This window comes from Nothobranchius furzeri, chromosome 5 (genome assembly GCF_043380555.1).
Source record: "Nothobranchius furzeri strain GRZ-AD chromosome 5, NfurGRZ-RIMD1, whole genome shotgun sequence".
In the NCBI taxonomy this organism is placed as follows: domain Eukaryota; kingdom Metazoa; phylum Chordata; class Actinopteri; order Cyprinodontiformes; family Nothobranchiidae; genus Nothobranchius; species Nothobranchius furzeri.
Genome location: NC_091745.1, coordinates 1,358,035 through 1,381,755, shown reverse-complemented (window position 1 = coordinate 1,381,755; position 23,721 = coordinate 1,358,035). Strand labels below are relative to the sequence as shown.

At 42.0% G+C, this 23,721-nt stretch overlaps 3 protein-coding genes across 5 annotated transcripts in view; 1 reads left to right on the top strand and 2 right to left on the bottom strand.

The window, feature by feature from the left end:
* LOC129152954 (uncharacterized) overlaps positions 1–20,867 on the bottom strand; it is a 76,770-nt gene extending 55,903 nt beyond the window's left edge. Inside the window, exons 1-2 of one of the 2 annotated variants that reach the window (XR_011520723.1) lie at positions 9,446–20,867; positions 8,468–8,716 (exon numbers count right to left, since the gene is read on the bottom strand). Coding sequence is in view for 1 of the 2 variants with exons in the window: in XM_070551698.1 (XP_070407799.1) it covers positions 19,663–20,614 (952 nt within the window). In the remaining variant the exon portion in view is untranslated. Of the gene's footprint in view, positions 1–8,467; positions 8,717–9,445 lie in introns of those variants that run through there. The other variant, XM_070551698.1, reaches the window with a different exon arrangement.
* On the top strand, positions 458–5,516 carry LOC129152953 (uncharacterized). Of its 2 annotated transcripts, none has more exons than XR_011520722.1 (2): positions 458–4,827; positions 5,120–5,516. XR_011520722.1 is itself a non-coding variant. In XM_054731330.2 (2 exons), the coding sequence occupies exons 1-2, from the start codon at positions 4,210–4,212 to the stop codon at positions 5,405–5,407; spliced, it is 906 nt and encodes a 301-aa protein (XP_054587305.1). In that variant the 5' UTR covers positions 3,805–4,209; the 3' UTR covers positions 5,408–5,516. The 2 variants fall into 2 exon arrangements, 1 of the variants encoding a protein (XP_054587305.1); XM_054731330.2 differs by having other exon boundaries at positions 3,805–4,827.
* A 153-nt stretch (positions 20,868–21,020) lies between the features above and the next one.
* On the bottom strand, positions 21,021–23,171 carry LOC107395745 (peripheral myelin protein 22). Its single transcript, XM_015975194.3, has 5 exons — positions 23,014–23,171; positions 22,373–22,462; positions 22,154–22,247; positions 21,930–22,070; positions 21,021–21,854 (listed from the first exon to the last, which is right to left on the bottom strand). Exons 2-5 carry the CDS (start codon positions 22,448–22,450, stop codon positions 21,709–21,711), a joined length of 459 nt encoding a protein of 152 aa, XP_015830680.1. The 5' UTR covers positions 22,451–22,462; positions 23,014–23,171; the 3' UTR covers positions 21,021–21,708.
* Positions 23,172–23,721: the final 550 nt, after the last annotated feature.

The window sequence follows — 23,721 nt, the reverse complement described above, 5'->3', positions numbered from 1 at the left end:
CAAAGATCAATCAGGTTGATTTTTCATATTTATATGGACTCATCACATCTTATTGGTCATCATTAATATGTAGTGTCAGTCATCATCACTCTACATTCACTGCACTGGAGTGGTGGCGCCCCTATTTAAAGTAAAGTCTATTCAGGGGTTCTGAAGAGGAGGGTACATTGGATAGTCGAATCTCTGGTTCAGGAGGAACAGTGTGGTTTTCGTCCTGGCTGTGGAACACTGGACCAGCTCTATACCCTGAGGGGGGTCCTGGAGGGTGCGTAGGAGTTTGCCCAACCAATCTAGGCATTTGACCGTGTCCCTCGGTACACTGTTAAAAAAATCCGTAAATTTAGGGGTCCCTTTACCGTGGATTTGCTACGGATTCGCTCCGTTTTGCGAAATACGAAAATTCTGCTGTTGCGCACGCGCATGCGCAACAGCAGAATTTTCTCCCCCTGCCAGAATATTCCGACGCCATTACTTTCAGTGCGGTCAGTGCCTACCTAAATTTCTGCAAGTCACAAGGAAAGTTGGAAACAGGTTGGTTGTGTGGAATGAGAACGGAGTGCCACCTTGTTCCCTCTCGTACATTAAATTGGCCTCGATAGGCAGTTGGAAGTGGTGTGTATGTGAGTGGACGTTTGCTGCTAGCTGCGTTAGCATTAGCATTAGCCAGCCGCCTGCGCTTCGTAAGTACGTCAAAAACCATTTTTCCCTCCCTCTTACATGAAATTTGGTCTCGATAGTCAGTTGGTAGCCGTGTGTGTTTCATGGTAACATTTGAATGTGTGGGTTTTGCGTTATTTTGAAGCGTGGTTTGCCCAACTAAAGTTAGCGTTAGCCCATAAATTGGATGCGCGCGCTTGTGTGTGTGTGTGTGTGTGTGTGTGTGTATTGTTATAGCTCGCCGTGTTACGTTAGCATGCAACTGAACATGGTAATAATTAAAAGGGGTGATAGTTAAGTAGAATCAGATTTCCTTGCAGGAAAAAATTTAAAGCCCAAGGAAAGTGGCCCATGCAGCCCAACGCAGATTACTTATTTGAAGGTACCTGAAAAAATGTGCTTCACTGTGCTGATATAAATTTATTGTTTTCATATTGATTCTGTTCTGATTCTGGCTATCCTTCAATTGGCAAATTCAATCCCTTAAAAATGTTGACTTGTAGCATTTGTGGCTTTAATGCTCGGTCTTCGACTGATTACTTGAAACACTGCCGAACACACAGAAATAATAATAATGTATCTTTTTTATGTGGCCATAGGGATTGCAGAAGGAAGTTTAACACATACAGTAGCCTTGCTGTGCATATGTCACGAGCTCATGTAGACAGAAGGAGCACACAAACATGGAACCGTAATGTGTCTGTACAATTAAGGTGCTTGTTTAATTTTTGCAGCAGTGAATATGATTATCTTAAAACTTTAAAGTGTCATTTGAGTGGTCACATAGATGAGGGTTTGACTGTAACATGTCCCTTTGATGGATGTTCTAAGACATTCAATGTAAAGTCATCCTTTTTAACGCATATTTCCAGATACCATAAAGGGTGGGATGTTACCAAGATAGCCCCAGTTCATATATGTGAACTAACAGAACGGTCTTTCCAAGGTGAAATATCACATGTAGAACCTGAAGAACCTGAAAGTTTTAACATTGATGCAGAACAAAGTGATAATTTCTGCTGTGATCAAGTGAAAGACAACTTCACAGAGAGTCTTGCTCAGTTTTACTTGGGTTTACAGGCAAAATATTTGGTTCCAGCCTCCACAATAACAGAAATAGCAAATGAAATGAGAACTATAAGTGATATTCAACAGGAATATACTGTGGATGCACTAGCCTGTGAACTGGGGCAGTATGGTGTTCCAAAGGAGACTGTAACATCTCTTGGGAATAGTATATACGAGCAGAGCCCTATGCACAAGGCATTACATGAAAAGGGTCATTTAACTACGCAACACAAGAGGCTGAAATATTACAAGTCACACTATGACTATGTTGAACCTGTTGAAGTCTTTCTTGGACGCAATCACAGTGGCCAGAAGAGGCACTATCATTACATCCCAATACTGGAAACCCTCAAAGTAATTCTGAAACAGCAAGGTTTAGATCAGCACAGTCCTAGTTCTAATTCTGAAGATGATGTACTGTGTGATGTCACTGATGGGTGGGCCATCAAATCCAATGCCATGTTTTCCTCAGACCCAGACAGTTTAAAGGTAATGCTCTTTCAGGATGCTTTTGAGGTGGCTAATCCACTCGGATCTGCCAAGACAAAGCATAAAGTATTGGCTGTCTACTTCACACTTGGAAATTTTCATCCACACCAACGATCAACTGTTGATCAGATACAGTTGGCATTACTCTGTGTAGAGAAAGATTGCAAATACTTTGGAATGGATAAGATTTTCAATAAGCTAGTGTCAGACTTGTGTGAGCTGGAGGAAAGGGGCATATCTTTCAATGGAAAAATATATAAAGGCACTGTTGCGTGCATAATGGGCGATAATCTGGGCTCCCACATGATTGGTGGCTTTACAGAAAATTTCAGCACAGCTCAATATTTCTGCAGATACTGTTTGGCAACAAAAAGTGAATTTCAGTCTAACCCTCTCACAGTTTTCACTCATAGAAATCCAGCTGATCATAATGAGACTGTGCGGTTTCTGGAAAGTAACGATGAAGTACACACTCATCACGGTGTTAAATGTGACAGTGTTTTCAACAAACTGTCCAACTTTCATGTGTGTCAGCCAGGCTTACCAGCTTGTTTAGCTCATGATCTGTTTGAGGGGGTAGTAGATTATGATTTGGCATTGTTTTTGCAGTTCTTAATCAGAACACAAAAGTGGTTCAGTTATGAGGTTCTTAATGAAAGAATCAAATCATTTCCTGGTGAAAGCAGCGACAAGCTAAACACTATTCCCACTACAGGAGCCAGGCTTGGAGGACATGCAGCCCAAAACAGGTGGCTTTTGAAATTCTTGCCTGTTTTGGTGCATGACACAATTGAAGATGCTGATAATGAAGTATGGGGACTTGTACTACTTCTGAGGGAGCTTGTTGAATTTGTCTGTGCACCTCGGCTCTCAGAGTTGCAGATTGCTTTCATGAAGGGACTGATTGAACTGTATGTGGAATTGAGGCAAGAGCTGTTTCCAAGAGTTCAACTTAGACCAAAACACCACTATCTGCTTCACTATGCACACTTGACTTTACAATTTGGCCCACTCATATATACTTGGACAATGCGCTTTGAATCAAAACATTCTTATTTTAAAAGGTGCATTAGGGCAAGTAAGAACTTCATAAATGTAACCAAGTCTCTGGCTGAACGGCACCAGTTGCTTCAGGCTTATCAGTCTTGTGGTACCTTGTTTCGTTCCCAGATTCATGTGTCAGACTCAACACGGTTCTATCCAGAGCTCTATGACCAGAACATAAGGACAGTGGTTGGTGAATTTGATTTGAACTCAAGTAACTCAGTTGTCACAGAGAGTGCGCAGGTTAAAGGCACTAAATATGCAAATGGAATGCTGGTCTTACTGAGCTACGCAAAAGGACTGCTGCAGTTAGGACAAATAGCAAGCATTTTTGTAAAAAATGAAACTACTGTCCTACTTTTGCTTCGAGGGAAAACTGCCAGCTGGATACCTGAGCTTGGACTCTATGAACTTGATAAAAATGCTTCTGACCTGTTCAGTTGCCATGATTTGAACAAACTTGTTGATTATCATCCGCTTTATGCTTACCACAGAGGTACTCGGTGGCTCATTCCTCTTAAACACACACCAACATGGAACTTGTGAAAAACTATGTCAAGAAAGCAATGCCATCGCTCAGTAGCGATAAGATGGATACACTCATGGCTAAACTGGAGGAATTAGGAGTTCTCTCTGTAGATGACCTGAGCCTTGTGGACCCGGAGGACATTAAAGACACTCTGCCATTCATTCAGTGCAAAAGATTCGTCAGAGCTGTCAAAGCATTGGAAGCAGGTGAGTTTTTGCCCCTCTGTTTTAATGCAAGTTTTCTGAAACTACAAGGGTTTATTCCAAAAATGCCAAAACAAAGTTGCCATCAGCTGTACATGGCAATAATTTCTCTATAATTGGTTTTCATAATTAGGTCCATTTGTATTCCTGGTTGACCCAAACTGGACATTGAGGACCAATTTATTAATTGATTTGCAACAACTGTGATGTGTTTAATTTATGGAGATGTTTGTCATGTCATCCATAGATTCACAAACTCCACCGCAGTTCACCCGGCCTAGCCCCTCATCAACACCTGAACCACAGAGGTTTCAGCTGCCCTCAACACCACCTGAGACAGCCGACTCCCCATCCCAAGACACATATTCTGTACCATGGCACAAATTTCCCTCAAAAGTCATGGATGAGTTGCGTGAAAAAAAGTACATAATGGGGAAAGACAGACGAGAGATGGTTCGGATCGTCGCTGAAGATTACCTACATAAACACCCAGGAAGACCTGGTAGACAAAAGCTGAGGGAACTCGCCAGTATGATTGTAGGACAATATCCTGCCTCCTTCAAGCTGACAGAGCCGTTTGGAAACAAACCTTTTGCAAAAGATGGTTCTGAAACTCTCTTTCGTCAGCTGGAACACAGAATTGAAAATATGAAGAGGCCACTAAGCTCACTGAAGAGGCAAGCAGGGGGTGAAAATTCGACAAAGAAAAGGCCCAGGAATTCAGATCTGTATGGATGTGTTGCGTGGGATCCAATCATTGAGGGGGCCATGTGTAGAGAAGACCTGCTGTCTAAACGAGATGAGTTGAAACGTGCCTTTCAAACCCAGGATCTTCAGGTGGGTCTGCAATCATCCATTACAGACACAGAAAGCTTTATTAATCCTCAAAGGGATATTTGGTTCCTACAGTCCACCATGTAGACATACAACCATTCACACAGCAATAGTATATAGCAGGAGTAATGCAATGAGGTCTGGGTCCAAGTACAATTTAGGACACCTTGTGAAATTGTAGATCGTCTGTATCACTATGAACATAGTCAATTGAAATTGATACCCTGTTTTATTATTTTAATTGGTTAGTTTGACTAACTGTTCGACTGCTTGTCTAACTGCCTCATATCTTTAGGAGTCATCTGTTCGAAAATTGATGACTGAAACATATCCCATTCAGCGTGAAATCCTCAACGATGATGATACCACTATTGCCGTTGTAAAGGACGAGTGGCCGTTCCTGTTTGAAGTTCCTCACCTGTTTGATCATGCATCTAAACTCCTTGACTTCTCTGTACAAAACAAGCTGGCACAGGTGTGTTGTTATTGTTATTATTATGATTGTGCTGTGCTGCTCCATATGGAGAGAATTTTGTCTTTATTAATCAATCAAAAACAGATTTGCAACCAAAAAGAGAGTTGAGACCAAAAAAGATAAACTGGCAACCAATCAAATAGAATAACTTGGATAAACAATCAAATGGAATAGATTTGAGACCAAAAATCAAGAAGTGACAACCAAAAAAGCAGGACATTTGAGATCAAAACAGAACAGGTTATTTTAATTTTTTTCAAAATTCTCTCCATAGCTCCAAACGAAAATGAGTGTTAGTCTTATGTACTTGTACAAAATTAACACCTTGAACCTTGAACAGGAACTTTCCAAAAAAGAAAAGGGGATCAGTGACTTCCTTGACTACAAAGGGATGAAGACGGGCGAAGGTCCAATACAGCTCATCTGCGGCATTTCAAAATACTTCAAGGAAGACTCTTATAAACTCTTCCACAAAAAAGAGGTAGATGTTGTAGATTTTAAACTGTGTGCAAGATAATTATTTGCATCCAGTGGTGAACCGAGTAACCAACCACAGTAGGAAGTATAGATTCCCCTAATTGTGCTGCTGATATTCTCTATAAACTATTTACATTAATGTTTGTGCATAATGGCTACCTCTGTCTGATGAAGACACTAGCAGATAGTCAATTTGCCAGCAGGTTTGTGTGCACTGGAAACATTCATTCATGTATCGTGTCTGTCACCAAAACAGATCTCTGCAGATCCTGAAGTCAAACTCCCAGTGACCCCATGCATCCTAATCAGAGGTTTGTAGTTAAATCTTTTTTTGTATCCCAGCAAGCTGTTGTTAGCTGTTGTTATAAGCTGTTGTGTCATATTTATTAAAGAAATGTTTTGCTTGCCTTAAAATGTAGGATTTTTTTTTTTTTGTAAGTCGTACATGGTTTTTATCTGTGTTTAAGGTGACCAGCAATTCAAGATTGCTGTTGATGGGTTACTTGTCAATGACCACATCACCTCTCCCATTGTGGCCTTGAGCTACGTCTTCTCCATGTTTTATGTCTGCAACGTCCAATACCCACCGGAGATGGCTTTTACTCTCGAATTCATGCAAAGGTAAGCACTCATTGTTTGGAAATACTTTGTAAATGTGACTTTGCCGTGCCTTTCTGCACCTGACCTGCTTTTTGTCTATCTACACTAAACCCGTTTGTCTGAGATGTACAAGCTCAAAATGTGTCGCCACATGCTGTGAGCTTTTAGATCAGCTGTTATTGGCTTATGATCCCCCTGAATATGGATTTGTTCGGAGATTTTGTAGCTCCCTGTTGAAGACCATTGTTGGAATAAATGTGTCATATCTTTTTAAAGGGCAGGTAACATGCTTCTTGCTTTAAATAGTGTCCTAAGTCAATCAATAACAAAACAAACATAACATGATTCTAGTTGGGAAATGGAGCAAAAACATATTTTTTTCAGAATGGTTTGTTGACACAAAATTCTTTTGAGCTATCTCTTTAAAACCATTAGCACCTGAGACCAGGTTATGTCAGTGGTGGTCAAACCTTTTCATGTCAAAGACACACAAACTGAAATTTATTTGGCTGCAGACCCCAAACTCAAAATATGTTGCTCCAGGGACCATAGTGGACATAGTGGATTCATGCCCAAATGTTAATACTTGTACTGATGTGCAACATGCACTGAATGTGACAGTTTCTCCACTCCATGTCTGAATAACCCCCAGGACAGTCCGTGTTCAAATGTGCTGTTACACCTTTTGATAGGACAATGTCAACTGTGTTTTCTATCCCCTTCTGTGTTCTGTGCATTTATAATATCCCTGCATACACATTGAGGATGCATGCTGTCATGTGTTGGTGATAAGCAGACTTCTCGCTCTTGCAAACATTTCTGTATATGCGCAGTGTGAATGCATGTGTCTTGAAAAGACAAAGGAAGAGATAAGTTTAGCCACTGGCACCAGCACCACAACAACATTGGGTTCTAGACAGATGGTCAATTAGAATGATAGAGAGGTTCACACATAGGGGCATATTGAAGAAAACAATTGTAGGATTTTATTGAACTGCTCCACTCCTGTCAAGCCACACTACACGTGCAAACTTTGTCTGCATATCACTATTGTTTTTTTTTTTCCTCAGAGTTTTCTTTGGGGTCAATCCTGAGCGAGGCTCCAAGGCAGAGAAGAAGGGGAAGAAACTGCACTTCATTCCTCCACAGGTGTGCAAGCTGGTTTCTCAGCTGAAGGAATTTGAATGCAAGCAGAAGGAATCTGAATGGGCCATTTGAGCTGTTCTCAGAGCTCAGAAAATACCTTTTTGGACTGAATGTACACACACACACACACACACACACACACACACACACACACACACACGCAAATCCAAAAACATGGGGTTTGGGAGTCGAAATACAGATTTTTACAGTATTAGGTGAGTTCAGATGTTTTATGCCCACAACACACATGCTGCAGTTTAAAATCCCCCATGTTAAGGGGGAGGGAAGGTGGGTGATATTTGTCATTCCGGTTAAGCTTTTCCTGTCATTGTGGAGTTGGAGGTGTAAGTTTTAATTTTTTTTTTTGTTTTAATTTGTTTTAAGAGTTTTAAAAATCTCTTAATGGCATGTTGCACAGTCATCCTTCTAAGGTCATGGTTGTTATTGCTGCACTGATGTTTTATAGAAAAGTTGTATAATATAATACTTCTAATGTTCTATTTGTTTTTTGTAGAAAGGTCAGCCACTGGTTGCAGAGCTCTGCCTGTCGGTGTGATATGTGGAGTTGGAGGTGCAGGTTTCTGCATCCTCCTGGAGGGGCCTCCTCATTTTGCACTGACAGGTGAGACAGCAACAGCAATGCTGGCAGTTTTATTGTCTTATTTTGTCATTGTCTTTAACAAAACAAGTTGTTATTAATGCCTGTCAGCCTGTGGATGCTAAAAAGTTGCTAGATTTGGCATCTCCCTGACATGGCTGCACTTCTTTGAGAGAACAGCAGGTTTATGTATGTAAAATTAAAGGATAGGGCTGCAACTAACGATTATTTTCATAATCGATTAATCTGTCGATTATTTTTTTGATTAATCGATTAATCGGTTTGTTATTGTTTAGCTATTTAACCTATACATGCATTTCAGTTAAGAAAAAAAAAACATAAGAGAATTGTGCAGTTGACTGCAATCTATTTTATTGCACATGAACACAGTCAGCAGTATAAAATGAGCTAAACAGTGCAAAATATCAGTCCAGAATAATTTTTTAGCATTAGCTGGAAGCCTGCTCCTTCCACCATGGATAGTGGCCTCATGTCTTTTACCAGCATGTTTAGAATAGAGTTTGTAAGTGGTATGAATTGCTGGGGGGTGAGTGTCTTGTTCCCCATGTAGTTGTCCATCGTTGCTTGTTTTTTTTCTGCATAAGAAACACAAATAGACTGAAATAAGTACACATATAAAATAAAGCAGCACACACACTACAACACTAAATCAATATTATATTATTTGAATTAATTAACAATATACTGTGATCATTTATTTTGAGGGTTACGTTCTACAAAATAGCCCGCAACAGGAGATATTCAGAAAAAAAGTCTAATTTTTTTACTATTAAAAAGCTCTAAGTAAGAAGCTCATGAGGTTTTTACTTTGAGTCGGGAGTGTTTAAATTAGCTAGAGAAATGTGAAAAATGATTATTTTGTGTAATACTGTTTAAGAAACATGACAAAAATGTGTTGTGAGGCGTTTTACAGCGTTAGACAGTAAAACAGCCTTTTAATAGTAAAAAAATGACTTTTTCTGAATTTCTCCTGTATTTAAAAATTGAAAGCGTACAACTATGCCGCGTTATATTCACCTGGACACAGCTCATCTGTATATTTTTCACCGCAGAGTTGTGCTTTTTTGAATGAGGAACATAGTTATGGGTTTGTGCCGTTTTTCTCTTAACGAGAACATTCTTATAAACAGACGTGCTAAATTTGGCAAGCGCATGATTCACAACACGGAGGAGATTCACGATTGCATCTAGTCAATCAGAAGTAGAACACCGTAGACTGACGCGGCAAAAAAACATGTTTAACATCCAGTATAACGAACTCAGCTAAAACACTAAGTCCAGCTTGTTTATTTTCTGTTACTTACCGGGCTGGCTCTTCCAAATGACGGCTCACTTGACCGCGGTGCTCTTCCTCCGCTGCATCAGCCCCCACATGTTTTCGTCTCAAATGTTCACTTAGGGACGTCGTGCTTCCGTGCTATGCTAGATGGTTTTTGCATATTTTGCCTTTTAAAGGCATCTAGAGTGAAGTGCTCCCATACTCGTGAGGTTTTTGTCCGGGGTTTCTCTAAAGTTTTGTCGCTTCTATTTTTCTTCCGTATTTCTTGTTCCGCCATCTCTCACAGCAAGATGAGCATCAGTAACGTGATACGTCATGAAAACCGAGGGCACTCATTGGCTCATTTCTTCTTCTACGGCTCCACTGGTAGATCAGTGGCTCATTACTGCCACACACTGGCGGCAAATTTAACAGCTTGTAGCCGATGTCAGATTGTGGTAAAAATAGACTTTATGCGGTAAAATATGATTATTAAACAACTAATCGATGACTAAAAAAGTTGTTAACTATTTTAATAATCGATTATAATCGATTAAATCGATTAGTTGTTTCAGCTCTATTAAAGGAAATAAATAATTGCTGTGATTCAACATTTGTGCTTTATTGATGGTAAACGGTATAGAGAATGGTACAGAATTAAACATTTTAGGATGACTGAAGTGTCCGTAAATGGTATGGATTGAGTACTTAAATAATACGGAATATTCCATTTTAGGTTTGATGGAACTGTCCGTAAATGGTAAAGAAAAAGTCAGGTAAATCTACTGAAATATCTGTTATAGGGTTTACGGAATTGTCTGTGCAACAACGCAGAAATTTATGGAAAATACGGAATTTTCCATTTTCGGTTTGACGGAAATGTCCGTCAATGGTACAGAAAAAGTGCTGGTAAATCTACAGAAATATCCGTTTTAAGGTTTACGGAAGTGCTCGTACAATAACGGAAAAAGTGCTGGTAATTAATTACCAGCACTTTTTCCGTTTTATAACGGAATTTTTTTTAACAGTGTAGTTAGGATGCCTCCTGGCTGCCTGGTGAGGTTTTCCAGACACATCCAACCAGAAAGAGACCTCAAGGGAGACCCAGAACACCCAGGGGGTACAAATGGCACTTTAACATCTAGGCCAGCACAGACTGGACTGGGTAGCTTTTCATCTATTCACATCTAGGTGGCTTTGTATCTTTCTGTGCTCACCCGGTCAGGGTTTCATCCCACATACCAAGGCTCCAACACACTCCCTGCCAACTGGCCGGCTCTAATACATGCATACCATTAGGGAGAGCCTCCAATTGATAGAATATACCAATGGCAGGTTCATGCATGTGCGATTCATCATCATTCTGGATACTGAGAAGTAAATGTCACCCCTGACTAAATCTGTGGTAGCTCTGTCTCTCCTCACTGCTGTGAGGAGTGCACACAAACACACACACACACACACACACACACACACACACACACACACACACACACACACACACACACACAGAAACAGCACTGCCGTGCCTTGAGCTGAACGGCCATCATTTAAGGGAGACACCATGGACCTTTCCATGCGTCTTTTGCCCCACCCCCAGGCTCGGAGATGTCCCCATTCCTGAGAAGTGTGTGTGAACAAATCCTATCAGTGCGGGACCCGGACTGATGCCACCTAGCCCAGTCCACGCTGTCCCAAATGTGAAACTGTCTTTTGTTTCTTGGCTAGCCAGGGAACGCCTTGGGATCCCAAGGAAATGCTGGCCCAAGTGGCTGGTAAGAGGGAATTCTGGTCCTCTCTCCTCAGGCTGCTGCACCTGTGGCCTGACCTTGGACAAGCAGAAGAGAATGGGACTGTAGCCAACCTCCCTGCATGTGGCCGCAGGAGAAAAACTGAAGACAAGTCAAAGAGACACATAATCCAAATGGTAGCAAAAGAGCCCAGAAAAACTTCTAAAGAGATCCAAGCTCTGAACAACAATGTGCTGCGAACCGTACCAGACCTGGCAGTGGAATCAAAGCATTAAATAATTATCTGCTCTTCAGTCAAAAAAAGCCCGTCTAAACAATCAAAAGTCGATGCTAAGGTCTTTTTTAATGAGCTGCTGCCATCTCTGTTTCGCTCGGTTAGTTAGATTACAGGCTTGTTTTGAAGACATAAAAATTGGATGACTCAAAACTTTCTGCTTTTACATCAAGACAAGACTGGAGTTCTCAGCTTTGGACCCAAAATTCAGAAAAGGAAATTGCTTAGTCAATCACCTGACCTGAATGGCATTAAATTAGTCTCCGAGAAAAAAGTAAGGAACTATGGTGTTATCTGTGACCAGGACATGTCATTCAAATGCCACGTTAAACAGGTTTGTAGGATTTCCTTCTTCCACTTCAGGAATATTGCTAAGATTAGACGCATCCTTTCCAGGAGTGATGCTGAAAAGTAGTTCATGCATTTATTACATCAAGACTGGATTACTGTAATTCATTACTCTCAGGAAGTCCACAGAATGTAGTTAAAAGACTTCAGCTTGTCCTCCCATATGTCAACAGCTGATCTTCTTTGAAGAGACAAAAAGTGTGATACACAAGACACAAAGAAATGTTGTTGTTTCATCCTTCATCCAACTTGCTGACTAAAACAATGATTTCACTACTGAAGAAAAAACAAAAATTCAGAACTGCCTAAATAAATGAGAACAGCAACTTGGCATCAGTGTGAAAAGCGTGCATCTGGAGTGTTTGCTGAAGGTGTAATTCTAGCTTTCCTTTTACGTCAGTGGCCACCAGGACTCTGACCATCAGTCACCATCGGCTGAGACGTTCATTCTGGGAGGACAAACAAAGACACCCACTCCAAACACCTTTAGCGGAGACGGTCTTAGTCCACCTTCCACTCTGAAGTCCAGTGGGGAGACCGGCGGGGGCCTTCACACAGGGTCATTGAGGTTGAAATAACACAGCTACTTGACCCTCCCAATAAAACCAAGACTGCCATCCCTCATTTGATCTGCCAGGAGATATCCCATCTGAGCTCTTTGTGAGCCCACTGACAGATGAGTGGTTAGACTCCACTGCATGGATCTTTCTAGCTATCTCTGCAGTTTCTTTCCAGACTAAAACACACACCACAGCAGTATGGGGCGGTATGTTTAGAAACAGATAACTTTATAAGAGTTTAAAACTAAGTCTTTAGAATTTCATTTAAAAAAATGGCAGGGAGAACCCAGACAGAAGCTCTTATAAATACGGAAAATGTTTCCCAGCAAAATGTGGTGACAAAGTTAAATGAAAAATATCACCCCCTTTTTCATTGTTATGAGCATCTAATGTTGACTAAATGCAACTTTTAATTATTTAAATTATTGCTTTAAAATCAACATCTCATATTCTGAGATGCAACTTCATGGAGAACCTGTTCTAACTGGTTTACCTTCATTATTTTAGATCATCGCCCATTCATCAGAATGTAATTATCCTCCTATGTGCAAAGTCTCATGAGCTCTCTTTAATTATCTGCATATTTTAAATGTGGAAAAACACATTTGGAGCATAAAAACTGTGGCCTAGGAATCCAGACCAACTGCATATAGGATGTTTTCCAGGCTACATAAACGGATCAACAGCCGTAACTACCGCTCCATGTTCATGCACTGGCCCATCCCATCCCTGCACCATCACACTGCTCTCTCATTTCCAGGGGCTCAGCTCGGCTCTGAGAGCAACAATCATCTGTCCGATCCTGTTTTATAACTACATGGGAACTGTTTTCTGCACTAACCTTGTCACACCAGTACAGAGACGTGTTAACCAGCGGTCTTAGAAGGTTTCTGTTGCAGGCTCACAGCCATTTATTTCGAGGATGCATGAGTTTTTTGCATAATAGAAAGACAGAAACACTATATTTGTGCATCAATTGTTAGCATATGTTGTCTGCATAAAAGTAGATTTCAATAATTGATTATATATTCTTATGTTTTATGTGCACAGTCTTCCTGTTCAGTGATTAAGACAGGTTGGATCTTTCTGATGGCACTAAATTATTAACACACCATCTTTTAAATAAGTCGCATGTTAAAAGAGCAATGCTCTGAATCAAATATTTCTCTAGGTCACTTTTGATGTCACACTGCAGCAAATATCAGATGTTTTGGCCTCTGACTGTGTTGTTTCTGACTGCTGACTGTTGCATTTAACAAGGCAGCTAGCAGTGTGACTGTGGATGACATGGATTAAATGCATGATGTTATATTTGAGTGGGAATGAGTATTACGTTTTGCACATGTTTGTGTCCACGTGTGATGCACTGGGAGAATCCGGTCTACAGAGAAGCTTCCGTGACAGGATGTGATGGCAGGGGTCGTGGGTCAAAGGTGCCTCCAGGTTTCACATCTGCAGCTTTGCCCAGAATTTACTGACGGCTGTCAAAAGAGGGCAGCCAGCCGCACTCTAATGTGTATTAGCAAGACAAAGGATGAGAAGAGGGGAGCGCAATAAGGAAAGCTTTGATTTCTCTGGGATGTACGGGGTTTGATGAGATCAGCTTTGAATAAACTGGTTCTGCCCATTTGCTCTGAAGTTTAGCAACATCTGAAGACTCTGGTGTTTATTGCAGGAGGCCGACACATAGAACAAAAACAGAAAAAAATGTTTAAAACGAAAAAGAAAATGAGGAAGCTCCCCATGTTGTGTTCAGGAACTCCTGATTTTCCTTGGCTCCTCGAAGCATCACACCCGATTTTGCTCTCTGACTTGGGGAAATAATTCTAGTGTGCTGCTGGATTACGAAGAAAACACTCAGCAGCCAACAGAAAAATGCCCACAACCGCTGTTTTATAATCTCCCTCTGAGGAGACATGAAGGGGAGATATGCCGGCCTTTAAACAGAGCTGATGTATGTTTACAGACATCACAGCACCTAGAGGACTATGATAAGGGTGGCTTTCTCCCTATTTCCTCTCCTCCATCTTGCATGTCCTGTAATAAATACTAAGTGCTCCTATGTGACCCTCACAGTGATAAATAACCCTTAAGCTTAACTACATTTCAAATGGAGGAGTGAGGCCATTATCAGCCTCCAGAGTTTTCTTGACATCCCCAATATGTTATCTGTATGCCCAGGGACTTTTACCAGGCTGGCTGCTCTTTCCGTCTCGCTGATAAGTCCGGAAGAACCCCAAAACTCGGACGAGACGACTGTCTGTCTGCATGTTCCGTTTGTATGCGGCTGTTGCTCTGGAAGCAGCACATTTGTATTTTGATTCTTATTTGTAAGCATTTGTGTACAAACCTGGAAATATCATAGCTGCACTTTGATGTATGATGGTAGGAACCTAAAAGATGATAAAACTGAAAGTGTCTGCAGCCTGACAATGACCTGATTTGCAATTTGAAATCTACAACATGTTTTGTTAATCAGCTGACGGGAGAGTGAGGCCGTGAGTTTGTCATTTAACCTTTTCACGATGATCTAATTTTCATTATTATTAAGGAATAACGCTCTAGCCTAGAAATCTAGACTATTCACATACATAGAATGGCTTGTCAGGTTAATAACCACCAACATTCCAAGAACTTTTAATTCAGTTTATTTCTGTAGCGCCAAATCACGAAAAGAGTCGTCTCAGGGACCTTCACACAGTAAACATTCCAGCACAGGTCAGGGGCCTCATTTATCGAGCTTGCTAACGCACAAAACGGGGTCGGAAAACTGCGTAAGCAACTTTCTACACAAACTTTGAGATTTATGAAAGAAAACTTAGCGGAAAAATGTGCACAGCTTTAGGTTGAATAAGGACCTGGCTTACGCACCTGCAGTGCTGCTGCTGAGAAGGGTAAAATTATGAAATCCTGCAGCATTATCACTTGTACTGCTTCGTTTTCACACAGAACAAGACCCCCACACGCACACGCACGCACACACACACACACACGCACACACACACACACATGCACGCACACACACACACACACACACATGCACGCGAGCACACATACACACACACACACACACACATGCACGTGAGCACACACACACACACACGCACATGCACGCGAGCACACATACACACACACACACACACACATGCACGCGAGCACACACACACACACACACACACACATGCACGTGAGCACACACACACACACACATGCACGCGAGCACACACACACACACACACACACATGCACGTGAGCACACACACACACACATGCACGCGAGCACACATACACACACACACACACACACATGCAAGCGAGCACACACACACACTGTGTGCCAGCTGATTTGACATTTCATCTACATGAATAATATTGTGTCAGACTGGAGGGTGAAAAGGAATTTGACAGAATTCACCAAATGCTCATTTTAAGTAAGAAAATATTTAGGAGACTTATTTTGAGAAGTCATTCAAACAAGATTCTACCAGGATTTTAAAAGGAACTCGAGTATTCAGAGGGCTATGGCAAGAGGATGTGTAACATTTCTTGTCTCTACCAGCAGATGAAAGGCTCATCTGCGCAAATTGTTTAAACATTTACAGAAGTTCCTTTTTGTCATTTTACTGAACTGTGCCTTTCAGTAATGCTAATTTCTGCATGGAAGAGCCACAAAAGCAGGTGTCTGTGGCCAAATTGTTGTGGCAGATGACTGTCAGCCGGAGGGATGCTGGTTCAAACCCGGCTGCCCTCAGCACTAGTGCCCTCTTTTGTAAATGAAACAGATCAACTCCCAGAGATCTAGAATTTCCAAGCATCTTTAAAAGCATCACGATTTAAAAATGAGTTGCAGTCGCCACCTATCGGTGATGAAGGGTTATACAGTCAAAGTGTATCAGAATAATGTGGTAAAATAAGACTTTAAATTGAATTAAAATATATCGTCTTCCACTCAGAATCAAATTCTTACAGCTGTTTGTGAACAAATCTGCTGCAGACAGAAACAATTTAACCTCCGCTCATTCAGCATCAACACAAAGGCACAGGCTCAGACCTGCGCTGATGTTCAATGTGAAACTGGGACCTTAATCCCATGATAAAAACTGTATTTGTGTGAGAATCTGCTGAGGATTTACCCAACCACTCATCTGTTTCTGTCAAAACAGTCAAAAAAAGGTCCACATTTTCCTTACAGATGCTGCTGGACGTTCCTTGTAAACCACATAAAACTTGTTGTCTTGGATTTTCAAACTGTCAGCTGAAATAATGTCAGTCTGCACATCTGGTGCCAGATTTGAAGCTTTTCATAAATGTGTCCTCAAAGTGTAGCCAGATGGTGCAGTTTGCATCTCCCAAGGTGTGCTCCTTCACCATTCTTATGCTACATGCAAACTTCAGACGAGTCACTCTTTGAACAAATTAAATCATCAGTTCCAGATGTGTTGGGACATCTTATCCTGTGTTTAGATAGTGTGACATTATTCAACAAAATATAGATCTTGTTAAAGTATCTGATGGTTTTGTAGCAGATGTTTTACTGACATGTCTCCCTTTCTCTGCATGGAAGTGATTAAACCCTTGCTGTTTTATGTGCCACAGCACCACCATGTGGAGGGGTGAGGTCACTACAACAAAGATGTTATTTAAATTCTGATTAAGTAAATTGGAAAAACAAAGGCCTCCAAAATAACCTAATAAGCGTGTGGCAGGGCCAGATTAAGACTTTGTTGTACCCTGGGCAACAATATTCAAGGGCCCCATCATCACGACCCAAGGATCACCATAATATGGTCACATACAGAATATTTTGCTGTAATAGTGCTGTAAAAGTGTGTGAATGTGTGTGTGAATGGGTGAATGACTGATTGTGTTGTAAAGCGCCTTGGGGGGTTCCAGGACTCTAGAAGGCGCTATATCAAATACAGGCCATTTAATATGCAGTAAATATACTGAATACTCGAAATTCTAACTGTCATCAGGTGTATTTTGATTTACAAATATTTAAATGCTCATAGAACTACAAATGCACTGCTATGAACCCTATCAAAGACATCCACTCACATATGATGCTATGAAAACAAAACACATCAGCATCTGTATAATCTGGTAAAATTGACCCATAACATTGGGTCAAAATGAATAAATAAGCAACCACTTTGAAACCATCATTTATTTAACAACACTTATTCCCAATAGAAATGTACTGAACTAATAGAGCTACCACAGAAGACCACAGACAACACATCAAGAAACATTATGGTCCTCAGCTCATTTTAAGCAGAAATCACACTGACATGGTGACCCTGTCACCTCAGAAATCAACAAGGCAATCAAGTTATTAGTCCAACACAAACGATTTAAATCTGCCAGTTATCCTTCCACAACAAGTTTCACCATTTTCATAAAGCTCGCACCTCAAGGAACAAATAAACAAAATGCAGCATCACTATTATCTGCTCATTAACATTTTGATCCTAAGCTCATTTGAACTTGTTTTAAAATAGAACAACATGTCACAGCACAAATAACCAGTTAAACATTTTAGTGCTACACAAACATTTAGACATCTGGACTTTGTGCAAACTGGTGTATAACATCTTCAAAATCAAAGCCACCAACAAGTTCATGTCCAATAGCTACAACAGTGAGTGCAGAGCTGCATCTGTGACACAATTTCTCTGTAGAAGACAAGATAAAAATACTACAAAACCTGGCAAAACACAATTTTTATCCAAAATAATCAGGAAGTGCATGTTTGCTTTCATTTGGCATCTTATACTGGCTTTTTTCTGGATTTTGACTGTGCAAACTGGTGTTCAATATCTTCAAAATCAAGGCCACTAACAAGTTCATGTTCAATGGCTAAGAGAGAAGGTGCAGAGAGCCGAGTCTGTGACATTGTGGTCCTCAGCTCATTTTTTACCCGTTTCAAAACAGAAAATGACCTCTCACCCTCACAGTTAGACACAGGTAAGGTTAAAAACAATCTTAGTGCAACATAAACATTCGGAAATGTTGTCTTAAGTCCATGTCTGTCAAGAGCTTGCAGCAGCTGTACAGGTGAAGTCTCATGCTGTACAAAGTGCTTGAACTGAATAAGTTCATCTGACAAGGAACTATCCAGATCTGTTGGATAAGTCGAGCTCAGCTTAGCAGCTCTTCCACGCACATCACAATCATCACAGTCCTTCTCAAATAAAACCCCAAAGAGTTCACACACACGTGTGTGTAGGCTTCTATGCGTTTGGATAAGCATGAATAAAGTCTGTCGATAATGACGTAATATGTTTCAACTTTAAATTTCTGACTGCTGTCATTAAAAGCTACTTCACTGTCATCAGCAGACTCATCTGCAAATCTCTTTCTTTTTCTCACACGTTGAGTGTCGAACTGGCAGTTTTGTGTCACACTGACTGCGCGTGCTGACTCTTCCAGCTCTGAAAACTCTTCTCGTAGATTGCAGACATATGAAAGCAGTGAGCGCAAAAGGCCAAGAGCAGTAGCTAAATCCATGTCACTTTTTTAGATTTGGTCACTTGTTGCCTTAAACCTATGCAGTACCCGGTCCCACATCATAGTCATCATTACCGTCTCCAGTTTATCAAGTTTTGAGACCAATGCAGCAGCTTCGAGTTTAGTTTGTGTTTTCTCATCACAGTCTAAAGATATGTTGGCTAATATATCTCTAACTGACCTGTAATTGACTTTGAGAGCTTTTGTGGAGTCTGCTCTGCAGTTCCATCGGGTGGTGCTGAGGGATTTAAAAGTGTATTTAATGTTATGTTCGCTGTCATTGAAAACTGTATTCCAGCGATGTGTTGATGCACTACAAAATCTATACAGAGACTGCAGCAGTTCAAAAAAAGACTTAACCTCCTCACAGCAGTTATCAACGCAGTTAACACCTACGAGGTTCCGAGAATGGGCAGCACACGGTGTATAATGAATTGGCGGGTTTTCTTTTTTCAAATGCGCCTGGAGCCCGCTGTATTTGCCAGCCATGTTGCTAGCATTATCGTAGCTTTGGCCACACAGTTTGACAAGTCTAACCCCAAATGACGCACCATTTCAATCACAGATTCAGCTAGGCTGACACCTGTGTGGCTGTGGATGGGCTCAAACCCGAGGAATCTTTCCACTACTCTGCCATCTGCACTGACAAAACGAAAAACAAATGTGAGCTGATCTACATGTGCTAAATCTGGTGCTGAATCAACGATTACAGAGAAATATTTTGCACGTTTGAGTTCCTCTGCAATCACTTGCTTAGTTTTTTCACCCATTAATGAAATAAATTCTTCACACACAGTTGATGACAAGTAAGATGGCTTACCTCTACCCTTATTGCCATGTTTCTCAAGGTGCTCTTTTAAAAAGGGGTCAAACTCTGCTATGAGTTCAGTCCCAAACCGTTCCCATTGTGCGCAGAGCCCAGCAGTTCGTTGTCCCCTCGCTCCCAAAAATTTGACAACAGCCCCCACACGTCTGAGGACTTCCTTCCAGTACTGCTGTTCTGACTCACACTGTCGGGCAAGAGAAGCGTCCACTCGGCATGCATATTTAGATCTGTGCAATAAAGACAGCATGTTTTGTCTATGTTCTGGACTCTTTTCGTGATCACTAACCCTCTCTGGATGTTTCCAATCACAGAATCCGCTGATGAATGCATGCTTCTGGGATGACAGAAGTTTGCAGGCATAACAATAAACTGATCCAGTTGATGGCGAGTAAAGAAGCCATTCTCTTGGCACAATTTGATTGTTTGGAAGCCGGCAGTGAAGCAAATCATTGGTGAGGGAGCGTGTTCTACTTCCAAGTCCGGACTCCCTTACCGATGCAGGATACTTGGCGGCCCGGTTCTGGAAAGCTGCAGGCCCTCGGTAAATCGCTTCTTCCCGTAGCCGCTCTGTAACGGCCCCCCACAGTGCAGGATCCCGTGGGAGTAGAGGCGTTGAGATGCAGGGGTTGCTCCCAGACTCGATAAGCAACTCCGGTGGCGGCGAAACTAGAGACCCGCCATCACCGCTTTCCTCAGCGATCAGACTCGCTGCCTCTGGTTTGTTGCTTGAAGTTGCTGCTGCTGGCTCTTTGCTCTCCGGGCGGTAAGCGTAAGCTGGTGCTGGCGGTGTAGAAAAGCCCTGGATAGCTGAGTCCTCGTCGTTGACGGAAGCTGACTTAACAGCAGTAAAGAAGTTACCTATTTTAGGTATATACTTTAAGTTTTCTGCGTTTCTGATGCCCTTTTCCTTTTTTAATTTCCGTTTCGCGCCACTTAGCTTCTCCATGTCTGATAATTTTTTTTCAGTTATAGCAACGCCTGACGTCACGTAACCCGCTCGGCGTAACCTTTGACCCACCTCGTGTGGACTGACCAATGAGGAGAGAGGGTCTTAACTTGAGGCCCTCTCCTCATTGGTCAGTCTGCATGAGGCTGACTCTCAACCGTTCTCAACTGACGTTCAAAGTCACAGGCAGCAGAGCGTCCGTGCAGCGCAAAAGCCCGGTGGACGGTTTGTTTAATATAAAGCGGGAGATTACAGATACAGTATTTTGCTCCTTGCTGCCCTGGGCCAGGGCCCTTTAGAGTTCGTGGGCCCTGGGCAATTGCCCGGTTGCCTGTATGGTTAATCCGGCCTTGGCGTGTGGTGCAACAGAAGCTGCTCCTAACACAAGAACAAAATGGCGCAAGACTCATCTAAACATGTTTATTCATAATACTGACAAAAATGTTATTTTTGTACACAAGCAAAAGAAATACAGGCCATGACACACTTGCAGCACACATTAGCATAAATGATTCAAAACTAGTAAATTCAAGGGAAAGAAGCACCATTTTCAACATTTTTCATTTGGAATATCAAGTATAATAAAAAAACTTCATGAGTTTGTTAACACTTTTTTCAGAGTTTTCTCATTTCCTTACATAAAAACACATCATCTAATTAAGGCACACTGTTAAAAGCATTTGATGTAAAAAAGACAAACAAACAAAACAAAGAAACAGGAAGCGTGATCCTCTTGAAGCGACATCTCTTTGGTACAGCTGCATGATTGGTGAGTGACGTTAAATGAGCATAGCAATGTTAACTTGACAACACTATGTACACAATGTATGTAAAACTGTTATAAATATGTCTTAAAACCACAGACACTATGTACATCTTCATACTGAAGGAAGGCAGAGTTGCTTTTGTGTCACACACAACGGATACATGGACCAGATGTTGTGGAAATTCATTTCTGAAATTCAAATGAGTGTGATTCTTTCAGCCTGTGATGGGAAAACAAGGAGTTGTTAGGATGTGAGTCTGTGGGTGCAGTAGGCAAAGTGTGGTGTTGTGGTAGGGGGCCTCCTGATCCGCCACCTCTGCTCCTGCTCTCATTCTTTCTTCCTCAGAACGATATAAATGAGAGCGCTGGCGAGGCACAGAGGGAACGCCACCCAGGCCAGCACATAGGCGTAGCCAAACTGAGCATTCGGGCTCATCACGGTGTAAATGATCGCCCCGCACATCACAAACACGCCTAAAGAAAAAGAAAAAGGGTCTCATTTCTCTTCCTCTCAGGGTGTGACCCACTCAGTGGTGAAGTCATACTCACTCGCCAAGATCTGGAAGATGGAGGTGAAGAAGAAGCGTCCGCCCTTCATCAGTCTGAACAGCTGATACAGGAAGGCAACGAGGGAGCAGAAGCAGAAGAGCACCGACAGGATCATGAGGGCTTGGACTGCTTGGATCCAGTCTGATTGGAAGTGCAGGAACATTTAAGCTCATTCACGACTTTTCCACTGGAAAGAAAACATATTTTCTGGAATGAAGACAAACCTTCACTGCTGGCTGGCTTGCAGTGGTGGCTGTCATCATTGCTCACGCAGGTATACCATAGATCAGTGCTCCCTTTCCCAGTTACAGACCAGGCCTGGAAAACATAACAGAATGGTGACTTCAGCCCTTTTGCATTCTCCCAAAAAGAATTAGGAACATTTCGTAACTCCCATTCCCTCTAATTTACAACAAACCCAGTAAAAATAGATGCATGCGTACACTGGCAGCTGTAGACACGATGAGGAGGATGAGAATGACTACGTGCAAGATGAGCACTCCACACAGGATGAGCAGCATCGTGAAGAAGTTCTGGAGAAAGAAAACATGGTTAAATCCACCTGAGTGTCCCCTGTTTCTCCTCCAGAGGGCGCTGTTTCCTCACTTGTAGACCGACCACAATGTTTACTTCAGTGTGAAAGTATCCCATTACAAAGAAAAAGAACCGTGGAAGAAACTCAACGTTGTCCAAAATGAATCGAAGAGAGCCCGTGCGTAGTTCGGTCTGCCTTCAGACAGTAAACTAAACTATCTTCGGCCAAGATCGTGTGGTTTTAATAATAATGGCTCAAGTTAAACTGAGGCAGCCTAAGTTAAAGCGTGCTGCTGCAAAAGAAAACCAACCCGAGGAGAAACAGTCCCGCTACATGCATCCATGTAAAACCTCGTGTGGTTCCTTAAAAACAAACAACCAACAACCAGGAAGGTCAACTTTAAATCCGCTTGATTGGTTTTTGCTTTTCTTTCTTACGCAGCTACACCCAGCGTGTGTAATCCACGTCCTGCCGCTCAACTAAGAAGTTTACAAAAGCCAAGATTAGCAATAAAACAACTAAATGTTCCGAGAAGTTAGTCCAACTTACAAAAGGTAAAGCAAGAGCTCGTGAGAAAAGGGCGTGTTGAAGAGAAGTGAAGACTCGGGGCGCTCCTCTCTGCTCCTCTTGACTCCTGTTACTATTCCAGATGTGGCTCAGCAGCTGCAGCAGGCTGTTTCCCCGCCTGAGAACACCGCCCTGCAGGCTCTCCTCCCCCTCAGCCTTTCACTGCAGCAGCTGCATGGGTCTGGAGCAACGCAGACGGTGTAGTTGAGCTTTTACATATAATCATATTTATCATATTTATCAGTGACACAACGCATGAAGAATTAAGATGATTTCTGGCAGCGAATTCCACCATTGTGTCATTCTTTTGTTTGCGCGTGCGCGCGCGCACACACACACACACACACACACACACACACACACACAAACAAACAAACACACCCTGGTGGTGATGAGCTACATTGTGGCCACATCTGTCCAGGGGTGCACTGACAGAGGAGAGGGCACCACGGGTCCCTCTGACCACCACCAGCAGGCAAAGAGGGTTAAGTGTCTTGCCCAAGGACACAACAGCAACCGATAGGCTCAAACCCGCAGCTCTCTGGTTACGGCACGGGCACTTAAAGGAGTTGTTTACTTCTTCCATCAATACACTTGAAGTGGTCTCTAGAAGGAATGGATGCCTGCAAATAGTTGAGAAAAATAAACCGGTGCACCATTTCTCTGATGATGCCCACATCCAGTGTTGGG

Excerpts from the sequence above, each read along its gene's own strand:
- LOC129152953 (XM_054731330.2), top strand. The coding sequence starts at position 4,210 with ATGGAGATGTTTGTCATGTCATCCATAGATTCACAAACTCCACCGCAG. Across the intron at positions 4,828-5,119 it reads TTCAAACCCAGGATCTTCAG|GAGTCATCTGTTCGAAAATT; the intron begins GTGGGTCTGCAA and ends TCATATCTTTAG.
- LOC107395745 (XM_015975194.3), bottom strand. The coding sequence starts at position 22,450 with ATGCTGCTCATCCTGTGTGGAGTGCTCATCTTGCACGTAGTCATTCTC. Across the intron at positions 22,071-22,153 it reads CAAGCCAGCCAGCAGTGAAG|ACTGGATCCAAGCAGTCCAA; the intron begins GTTTGTCTTCAT and ends ACTTCCAATCAG. Across the intron at positions 21,855-21,929 it reads CATCTTCCAGATCTTGGCGA|GCGTGTTTGTGATGTGCGGG; the intron begins GTGAGTATGACT and ends CTTTTTCTTTAG.